General features: G+C 37.0%; 1 protein-coding gene across 1 annotated transcript in view; it reads right to left on the bottom strand.

The window, feature by feature from the left end:
• The window catches only part of vps50 (VPS50 EARP/GARPII complex subunit), a 108000-nt gene that overhangs the window by 12573 nt on the left and 83457 nt on the right, over positions 1-11970 (bottom strand). Inside the window, exon 23 of the mRNA XM_053334760.1 lies at positions 2430-2578. Coding sequence (XP_053190735.1) covers positions 2430-2578 — 149 coding nt within the window. The remainder of the gene's footprint in view (positions 1-2429; positions 2579-11970) is intronic.

Genomic DNA, 11970 nt, shown 5'->3' with positions numbered 1-11970 from the left:
GAATAAGCCAGAAAAACTGCAGTATTCTCCAGCAGAACTGCATCAAAAACCCATTATCCCAGCACATTTCTGATGATGGAATTGCTGGGGCTAACTCCAAAAAAACCAACAATCAGAGTAAGCAGTATGTTTCTGAAAACCTTTAAGGTGAGAACTAGGCAATGCAGCAACAGAATATTGATTCATATTTGATCAGCACTGCCTAGTTGACAGTTTGATCTGAGTTTTCGAGCCGGTTGTGTTGAACTGGATGGATCTCATTTGCATTAAATTGAGGTGGAGTCGTGATTATGCAAATTCAGATGCGGTGGTTGGTCTGTCAACTTCTTGTGCCGTATCTATCATGCACCACGAAGCCGGATCTCCTGCTTTCCATAAAAAATGAATGGGATCTGTTGAGTTGCTATCTGTCAACAGATTTGTGGTGTTTACACCATGACTCAGCAACTGAGCAACCAATGTTGTATAATACACTCTCTCTCCATCGGGGCTGAAAACTGTCCCTGTCCCTTTGAATATCTATCATCATGCTCCTTAATCAGCTGATAAACAATCTAGGTCCAGCTGAAACCAACTGGGTGGGCTGGAGCAGAATGTACAGCACAGTAAGTTGGCAGGTAGTATTTGCACAAGGGTTTAACTGATGAATGGACACTAAAAATATGAGAGCAGGGGTTTAAGTGTATTTATAAAATCTTATCAGACACCAACTATGAGAAATCTGAAAAACTCCAATATCATACATTGGCCAATAGACATTTGTTTTATATACTGTATATACACAATTAAACATTTTGATAATACTCCCTTTATTTACTTTTTAAAAGAATTGTGATCCCAATATATAATGAGCAGAACATTTTATACTTGGTAGGAATGGACCAGCAGTTATTTCTCTTTCCACTTTCAACTAATCACAAACCTTTTCTGAGCTGTTATCGACACAGGAAGACTCTAAACTCTAAACTGAGCATTAATATCTTTTTGCGGCTGGAAATGTTTCTATGCATGTGGATATAACAACTCTCAGTTGCCTAAAAAAATAAAATAAAAAAGATACCCTTTGGATTTGTAGCATGCAATTTGTTGTGGATGCTGAGAACCTAATAGAAATCCTTGTATTGACAGCAAGAATTAATATGTGCTGTGTGATTACCACTAAATCTGAGAGTGCACTGCATAAATAAACCACATTAGTTCTTTCCACAGAGCTAAGATAATCTAATTAAGGTTAGCTTGAACAGTGAGTGTTTAGCTCTGCAACATGGTGTGGTTGTGGAAAAAAGCACACCCTGCAGTTCATACTTATCTGATCATGCTTGTTTAAATATGACACTGCTGAACAGCTAAAAGGATGAACAACAGCAAGAGTGTCACTTCACAGCACTCATATTTTGTGCTCGGAGGTCTTGCATGCTTTGCTGTTTTGTCCACTCAAGCGCTGAACAACTCCCAGCAGCTTTTTATTTTTATTTTTATAAAGATGATGTTTAAAATTGAATAAGCTGTAGATGGCAGAGGTGGTCAGAGTACACACTGAGGTTAGCTGGTGCGGAACCTTTTCTAATAACACCTTTCTTAGACAGAGAGAAATGTCTCATGCCGTCCTACCCAGAACAAGTCTGTCTCCTTTCTCTCCCAGGAGACTCATTTCCTTCCAAACTTTACCAAAGTAACATATTCACCTCTGTACTTTAGCTCTTCTACTTTCATTCACTTTCTTCCCAGCTTGTTTGCTGCCTCCAATACTTAAAAAACTTTATGGGAGCGTAAGTCGATTCAGCATTTTTGCAGCAGTGTCATCTGGGCGCTCAGACTTTCATTATAAAGATTTCATTATGAAGTCTTTTCAGGGTCCAGGAGGTGAGGCACTGATTATGTTTTGACCTAATTATGTATGATGGCGCTATGAGTAGTGTATTTACATCCACTAGACAGAAAGAGAGGAAGAATAACTACACAGACACAGCAAGTAGAGTTAAACACAAGTAACAAATTAAAGGGATCTCAATGTAATTTGTTTTTTTCTTTTCAGTTAAACAGGCTTCATGTTGAAAACAATAATGCCACACACTGCAGTTTGATCCTTGAAGGCTAGGCTGTATAACGCTGCCTAATGAAATAAGGACCACCTTGAGGTGAGGCAGCGAGCGGTGAAACGGCCTCTTCACTTGATCAGAGAAAACGCTTTGTTGAACAACAAAGTGATGTAACTGACACGTTACATCACAGGACACACAAATGATGACATGGGACAAGCAATGCTATCATATTCACTAAGTTAAGTAGCAGCGGCAGCAGAGGAATAATCACTGATACTGCTTTGTGCTGTCTTAAGGTGTAGTTACTCTACATTGTGTTTACTTATTTAGGTTATTATGCACACTGATTATTTGTGGTTGTACTTGGGTATTGTAGAGAGTACTTACAGAGACTCGGTGGCCACCACTCTCTGTGCCAGCCCATAAAGAGTCCCACTGTTAGTAAGGACCACTAGTTGGCTCAGATGGGGGCTGGGAACTTTCTCCTTCTTGTCCTCTGAGGGGCCATGCACTCCTGCATTTTCCCCCACTGCCTCCTGGAATACACACAGATGAATGAGCCAGTTAGCATGCAGCGGAAAACCGATGGTTATTGTATTTTTGCATTTTCCATTTTGAGAAAACTAAAACAGAGACACAAAATAATTGATCCTGGCAGTGTGTCATGCAGGCAACTGACTGCACAAACATTCAGGCAAATGTATATTTAACTAAATGTTTAAGGCTTTCCCAATCACTTGAGGTTAATTAACCTCTGGTTTCAAATTGCACGGGGTGTTTGGACCCCTATATACTTGCCTGGGAAGTCTAGTCATTATTATTATTATCAATATTATGGTTATTAGAAATAAATGACTTAATTCATTTGTTACGATCAGTGTTAATTATGAACCTCAGTCTGGGTTTCTTAGGCAGAGCTGTTATGCGAGTTCACTGTCCAACAGTTAAATTCAGAGTTAACCTGACCTAAATGTTTCTCTTGCAAAATGAAGACAAACTACAGATATCTCGTATGTAAGCACAATCTGAAATTCAATCGACCTTGTGGAACTCAGTCACATCCAGAGCATGCACACTCTGAAATTTTGCTGACCATACACTCAACAGCCAGCATTTATCTTCCTTTTGATGTATTCTGCTATACCTCTCCATCCAGCAATGCTTTTATCCTTTCATTTGAAAAAAAATTGAAAAAAGAAAGACAAAGATTTGAAACTAAATCCTTTCCCATCAATCATAATAATCGGTATCTACATGCAAAGCCACTGAGATTCCATACAGCAGGACGGATTATTTTCTATAAAATCTTCCTAGGTGATGTAACATGTTGGCATTAGCCCTCTAAAACAGCCTGTGGCAGATCAATAGCAATCACACAGGTAATGAACAACTGAGGGCTATTAACGCTGTGCCATATCTCCCACTTACGAACCACACTCTTGTGCAATCTGGGTCTAATTTTGTATACGAGCACCATTATAACAGACAACCAGGGGAAAGCTTTTGTTACTGAGACTGCACTAACTACCCAGAGTAGAGATAAGCTGTTATAGAATAAGGAAATGTGCAAAACAAAACATAATGTAAAAATAAATGGTTAAATCACTTCTAATTCATCTGAAACACATAAGAAGACTTCATGTCATTGGTTTATCATCACTGAAAACTAGAAAGAAAGTTAATACATGGAAAATAGGAAAAATGTCTGTGCTTTGTTGTAAAACAGGCAGTGAAATGTACAGTTTTAAGAAGATGACATCTTAAGTCCCTCTAACAGCCATCTATCCACTACAGATATATGAGCAGCTCAGCACACAGTACAAAAATGCACAGTATGCAGCTCCTTAAACAATTTATGGTTAAGACCTGTTGGAACTATACTGTCTCCTCTTATATGAAAAATGCAACCTTTCCAGAACCTCTACGTTATCTCTCTGCACTCAATCACACCTTCAGTGTTGCAGAGACCATTATCAGTCTGAAAGAAAATTTTATCACATTCAGAAGAAACTCATTAATTATATTACTTTTACGGCACAGGGAATCAAATGGTTTCCCTATGGATGGTGCAATATATCTCTCCTAAGTGCAACTCTCTGCAAATATAAACCATGTCAGACAGTGTTAGAACTCAGAACCATGAATAAAACAAGACATGAAATGGTATGACACACTCCTTGGCGCAGATGGTTAAATTAAATGTAACATGCCTTTAAGAGCAAGTTCATTATGGTTAAGTGAATAATACTAATAATGACATTAAATAAGGATATGTCTTACATTTTAAACCACATGCAACATCTGTTTACTCATAAAAAACATGATTAGTGCATCGTTACTGTCTGATTCACCAGCAGCAAATTTCCCTGTTCTGCCATACACACAACAGAGATGAAAGGAGAGGATAAAGATAAAAACCCTGATCTTTCATACACTGCAGACTTTCACTTCTATGTCAAGAAGCTGCAGTGTATCCACACTGAACTGTAGCATCTCTCATCTACACCAAAGCACCCAAACTCTGGCTTGTACACAAGCTGAGACAGAGAGTATTTATTCTAAACTCAGTGCAAAGAAAGTACAACTGTAGCTCCAAATTGAAGAGACACTTCTAACTTATTACTTTAATCACTGAACTGTGTTGATGCTTTATTCAGTACACTTGTGTTTTCAAGAAAAAAGTTTGCACTGGTACATGCGGAGGAGCATGTTGAGGAAATGAGTCTAACAGGCAGGGCGACCTCATATCACAAATTGAAACACTTAGTCTGGATTGTTGTTAAGAGCTTCATGCTGCAATTTAAACCATTTCAGGCTAGGAAAACTTTCCTCAACAATACTGGAAACTTGATCATTTCCCGTATTCCAAAAACTTTTTTAGTCTGCCAAAGCTAATATGAATGTATCCTACAGTCATTCTCGCCCATTGCTTTACGAACGACAGCACTGTGTGTAATTAAATCCACTCGAAGCTACAACCTTCAGTAATGTCAGGTCACCAATCACTGTGAATGGTCAAAGCCACTCAAAGAACACTTCACAGCGCAGCATAAACATGACAAACTGACAGCAGTTATGGAGTTAATCCAGAAAGGCCATTAGGGCCTGATTCAAACTGTGATAAATGATTGAAGATGTAGAACATGATGAAAACTGTTGCAAACCAGCTGATGGTGGTAAACAATAGCTGATGAGTAAATAATGAAACAAAATACCCTTTTTTCTTTTAGTAGGTATTAAATCCTTTTTTTCTTCTTCTCTCAAATTCAAATACTCAACAAATCATGAGAGTGATACCATAATCTGGTCGAAATATAAAACTGGTTACATCTGGACAGCAAAACCACTAATAACTTCTTTTTTTTATTCTCTCCTGTTGTGGACACAAGGTAGAGGTTACAAAAGTTAAACCCAGAGGATTTTCAATGTGAGAAATACCTCATTACTTGAAAGCCAGCCTCCAAATACACCCCTAGGAGGAAATTGAAGACTTTTAATATACTCTATGACATCTAAAATTACGTGTATGTGAACACAAATGAGGTCAAAAATAAATATTGCCCCCAATACAGTGTTCCCTTTAATTCTGCTATATCACGTTGACTTCAATCACTGAGTTACAATATGAAAGTCACACTGGTAGTCGTACATCCTCCTTAGCATGAATCCCATCAATTAGACTTGTGTTGCATTGCAGCAAAGTCTGGTTGGTTCTATTTTTAATCACATCACATGAGGCTTGACCTTTCATTGACTGTACCCCTGCAGCATAAACACTTTAAACAAAAAAAAAAAGGAAAAAGCAGGGTCCTGATAGACAGTCAGGAGAAAGTTGTGTTTCTGTTCTGATCGTGTATAACGCAAAAGGTGTAAAAAATACAAAACAAAACAAATAAAAAATAAAAAATAAAAAACCAAGCACCATCCATGACATCTAAAATTTGACGTATCTATTTTCTTCAATTCTGAGGCAAGAAAATGCTTTTAGACGTGCTCCAACCAAGCTTTAGTAGCAACCTCAGCAGGGTTTTAAGGTGACACACATGCAGCATACCCCCTGATTTGCTGCCTCATGTTTATTAGTTCATTAGATGCTTGATCTACAATCATTATGTGCTCATGGTGGCAAACATGATTTGGTAGAAAAGCATTAACATAATTTCCTGCTGTTGCAGCCCTTTGGAACCCCTGAGTATTTTAAATGATTTTGGAGAATAAATATGCAAATCATGGCTGATATGTCGGTTGACATCTAGCATGTTAATGTAATGGATAAAATAAATAAATAAATAAATTCAAATGCTTCTGCCTGTTATGATTTAGAAATAAATTCAATATAGGCTATAATCAGGAGCTCATTTCTCTGCATACATTAATTCCAACAAATGAGAGATTAAGTATATTTTTGTCTTCATAATCCTGTGGAAATTATGACTCAAGAACACTAATCTTAGTGGTTGTTGGCAAACATGCGCCGAACTATAACTGTGTGATTCATCAGATTAATCACAAAACACAGGTACAATTTAACTTCATTCATCTGAAACATCTCAAAATAGCTTCACATATACAGTAAAAATGGCGGCAACTCTTCAGTCATCACCATGGAGACGAACCAATTGCAGTTTAAACTCTGTTATTTGATATCCTGAAAGATACGACTGTAAAAAGCATTTATGAGTTCACTTTGATTGTGATGAAACTCGATCGAAATGACAAATGATTTCAGCGAGATTAAAGCAAACTAACTCCATGTGCCTGCTGCACTGCCAAGTACTAGTACGTGCAAAAGAACTCCACATTGTACAAATTAAGCCTCACTGATAAATATTTCAAAGTCATACAAGGGGCTGAAGAATGGGGGACGAAGCAGACCTTTCCATATAGCATGACTTATAGTGGAGAGGTTTTACTTCATTTGATTTAAATCCTGCAGCTGCTCAAGTTATTTAGGAGTTATTTAGATTTTAAACCTCAAGTTTCTCTGCTCTACTTTTGGTAACATTTCTAGCATGCTGATGATGTAAGAAATGCATATATGTCTCTATGTATGTGGCTATATATAGTTTATACACATATTCTAAGAAATCATAGAATATACAATTCACAGAATACATAATTGCCCTAAAAGACAGTCATTTAACTTTCAATTTGCTACCTGCAATCATGCTCCATCAGTTTAAGGTTGACAAGTTGAGTTTTGGTCATTAGCAAGTCCCTTAGTAAGTTAATTTATTGTTAGTAGTTTCCTGTTAGCAAGAAGGAAAAGAAATCAAAATTTGACAAACGCAAAATGACCATGAATCTGGAATTATGTCATGTGCATCCAAGCCTGGTAAAACAGTTCTACAATAAAATGCTCTCAAATTGCATCTGTTGCATTTGCCAGAGCGATCTCAAAGTCCGAGCCAAGTGCTGAGCACACACACTCAGCAGATCCTCACAAATCACACAACTTTTCAGAGGACTTTTACAAAATACCCTAAGGCTGCTTACTCTTTATACTGCACAGCTGACATCAATTTGCTATTTTATGGGAAGATAAATATGATTGTTTTTCGTTCACACCATGAGAACATTCACCCTAGTGTTATAAGTTCAATGGTCATCAACCTCTGACTGAGTAAAAATAATCATTTATAAGCAGTGAAGCCAACCATGGCAAACAATAACAGAAAATATCACTCTGCCATTCCTGTATAAAGCCTCACTCAACTATTTTGTCACAATAACTAACATATGCATTTCCTCTTCAAGTAACCTGACCCCACATCATAGACAACTGATGAGCTATTTCTCTTTATAGCTCACACACCGTCCCACATCACAATCACTGTTGACTGCACATGGCTTTGTCAGTATGAATAATGTACAAGGTACAACTTTTGATCCAAATGTAAAGGTGTAACCCCAAATTTAAATCAGTCTGGGGCAGTGGTGGCCTAAAGCGTGCTTTTGACTGCTCCAATGGAGCTGTTCAGTAGCCAGCAGATCAGACTGAAGTTGTACTGGGCAGCTTCCAGGTATAAATGTGTGATTGAAACACACCAAACCTGAAAAAGAGAGCATTACTCTGGGAGAAACTCCTCTAAAAAAATAAAGGTTAAAAACAGATTAGAACTTGTTATCCTCCTTCATAATGTTTCCAGATTTCAGCAACATTCATAAAAACCTGGCATAGAATTTAATCAAAGTCTGTAATTTGAAATATGATCAGCACAGACACATAAAATGCAACAGCTGGATAGCGTCTCTTCATTCTGTGGTTTCAGTAGTAAAAAATAAAATGTTATTTAGTCACAAATTTAGTGTTTTATGTGTAGGTGGTAAAATACAAAATAAAAAATCATTTACAAATCATATAATGTAATCCATTCATATTCTATAATACAAATATGGTTAGAAAAGCTGATTCAATTACAGAAGTATTAGATTCAGTTTCTTTAATTATTATATTTGTGTTTTAGTACATTTTAAAAGGCTGGCAATTCTACAGACCAATAGCCACATTAGCAAGTAAGGCCAAAAGTGGATTTCAAGCCCGGCAGGCAATAAACAGGTTTGGCATTCTCCAAGGAGGATGCACTGCAGGGTATAATTTGTTCAACACTAGTGCAGAGGAACAGAAGGCAGTCAACTGATAAAAGACGCTGAATCAAGTTACTGATACACAAAAACAAGCTGCGAGGCCCACTGAAGCCTGTTACTTTGAAGTTGTGCTTGGAAAATGTTCACTGGTGACCTCAATGACAGAAACTGGAGTAGATCCTTTAGAAAATGTGTTTTGCAATTCCATCCACAGTCTCCTCTGCTTACTTATTTAAAACACTTTCTTTAAAGAAGCCCTATTAAATGAGCCAACTGTACAGGAGCAGACTGAATGTTAATGAATGAATGCTAAGTATTTCCATCTATCAGTTTGGGTGTAATCTATACAATTATGTTAATTAATCAGGGCAGTGGTAGAAGGAGGTCTTTACTCATAAAACAATAATTAAGATTTCACTTTAACTTGCACTCGAGGCAAATCTGCCCTCATTTAAACAGTTTGTTTGAGACAAAAGGAATCACACAAAATATTAAAGAGTAGAGAGAGTGGAATATAAAGAACACTGTGAATACACCACTACCATCAGCAATATTTCATAGTGGGGTACTTGCACAACCATGGTAGACTTCCTTTGTAGATCAATACATTTAGTGGCTTCACATAGCATATGTCATATTTACATCCAGATGTCGTGACTGTCATCGCAAACAACTTAGCTGTCTAGTTACAAAGAAGCAGGGAACAATTAGATATCCCAATTAGTCAACCTTCTGTACAGATTATTAAATCACAGCTACATGACCTTGGACAAATGCAACCTTTGTGGCCATTTATAGGTCATACTTCTATTTAGGTATGCAATATATATTGCCTTTGTATGGTCATTTTTCAAATTCTCTTTTAATGTTAATATTCTGAACTGTCAGAGTCACCCAAAATACACTTTTAGTTAATGCTTAATTGGTTAATTAGTTATCTGATGAAGCCAGTTAACCTTAAAAATGTAAATGGAACCAGTAGTGGACATTAAAAAAACAACAACACTGGAATTGTTGGATTTAAACCATTGATTACTTTTATAATAAAATATAGAGTTAATTCTGATGATGAACCTGGTAACCGAACAAAAATACTTGAACTTAACATGAGAGACAATATGCAGGCCACCGCTCTTTATACATCTTGTGTCTACATATACATGCTATTAGAGCTAATCACACCAACATTAAATGTGGTCTTTTAGCCTGTGCTAGTAGTTCATTGCAATCATGGCTAACAAGCCTCACATTAAATTGCACAGGACTGGGTAAGCATCACGGAAAGTTACAACCACGTCCAAATCAAAGGATCTTTTTCATCTCACCTGCCCATAGCCATAGCCTATATAATCAATTTTATTACACTTAATGAACACTTACTTTGAAACATAATCAAAGTTCATCAGTGAGTTTTGAATGAAAGAATGTATTTCTGCCCATTGTGTTAGAGGAAAGGAAATCTCTGTGTGGGTGTGTGAATGCTCAGTATAATCTGAGTTGAAGTGACAAAACGGGGGCGAAATAGCAGGATTGGAGCTCTTCTTTGTGAGCTCAGTGTTTTAATTATCTGTCTGGCACTGGAGCTTAGATAGAAGTGCTTCTTCAGTTAATGAACCATTTTAAAGACCTTTTTGCTTGTTGATGAGTAAAAAGGGGCCTAAAGCCTCCCTGTGACAGGCAGATAGCCTCAGTCTTTTGTTAGTTTTTTTTCTTTTCAACTAACCACTCTGCTCCTGGATGACACCTAACACGTAAATCCCCCAAGCATTGAAGTAATGCAAACCTTTGATTTACATGATCTTGACATACTGTGCATGTGTTACAGATATAACTGAAGGCTTAAGTTACCAACAAACTAACTCTAACCCACAGCCCAATTTGATGTCTTCAAATAGCTTATTTTATAAAACCATTAAAAACCCAAATACATTAACTTTAGGAAATCCTTACATTTGGAAAAATTGGAACAAGTGAACTTCTGACACAATCACAATTATTAATGCAATATTGTAATTTTGACTCCTATGATCATAAATGAACTCTCCTAATGTAGGCGGCAGCAGACATTAAACTGTTACAGCCACCAAGAAAGAAAAGCTAGAATTCCCATCATGTTTCATAACGTGAAACAAAACAGCAATATAACAGGCCAAGACAATTATATATTTATAGAAAATGAGCGAATAAATGGAAAATATGTGAATTGCATAAACAGATTGCATACATTTTTGTTCTATCTCTCTTCTGGACTTATGCTCATATTTGCTCTTAACACACTTGACAAAACTTTGGCTGACAATGTTATTAAAACTGGCCAGCAGCCATCATTCAAACCAAATACATCTGTCTTAATAGCTAAACATATCTGACAAGTTTATTCATGCGTATGGTCTTCTGTTTAATTTCTGACCTAAAATGTCTTCTTTTCTGTCTGCAGTCACACAAGTTGCAGTTAAGGACAAGCTGTTCTCTAGCTGTCTTTGTGTCTTTGTTCAAGCCTGTAATGTAAATACAGTTGTGTGTGTCTTCACTGTCAGGGTGATAAGACTTCATCAGTGATCAATAATTAATGTGAATGTTACAAAACAGAATAAAGTGAGCCAGAAATCGGAGGGAAGGGGTGTTAGATATAAATATATAAAGTTATTTCTGGCTGTTGCAAAGAATAAACACACATGCCAAGACAAAAACAGCACAGAGCATACAAAAAAGGATGGAAAGGATTATCAGTGTTTCAAGAGACATTTCACCGCAACTGCATTACAGTTTATAAAATGTTTTCGGAGCCAAGCCATAATTTGATTGGGAATTTTGGAGAGCAGCATCACCCCAAAAGCCTTTGGGAAGAATTTTTTACTTGATTCTGTCAGCTTTTGGTAACATCCAGTAGTGGAAGAAGAACAGCTTGCCTTAAGATCGACTTCAGCGTCCTTGAGGACCTTCTGTGGACAGGCAAAAGGGAGTACAAATTTTGTTTCTGGCTGCAAGGTATTAATGCCAAAAACGGTTTTCCCCCATGAGGACCGACAGCGTGGTTAAGTATGAAGACATCAAACATCAAAGCCAAGGAGCTTATCTACCCTGGTGTAATGATTAGAAATTAAGCCCTGGAATTCCCATTGAAAAGAAAACTTATAAAAATGAACGTCCAGGGAGGAATTTAAAACCAGATAAGAGCAAAGCTTTGAATAAGAATGGAAAATGGGGAGTCATCAGTAGCATGACAACTGTGTATCCCTACTGTTTTTCCCTCAGTTAGATCAAAAGACAAGAGAATGAGATATTTACCCAGTTGTATATGTACATCATGTACTATGTGTGTAAAGTATGACTGCTTTGT

This window comes from Scomber japonicus, chromosome 15 (assembly GCF_027409825.1).
Source record: "Scomber japonicus isolate fScoJap1 chromosome 15, fScoJap1.pri, whole genome shotgun sequence".
Taxonomy (NCBI): Eukaryota; Metazoa; Chordata; class Actinopteri; order Scombriformes; family Scombridae; genus Scomber; species Scomber japonicus.
Note: the sequence above shows the minus strand (reverse complement) of the source record. Positions and strands in the feature narration are given on the sequence as shown.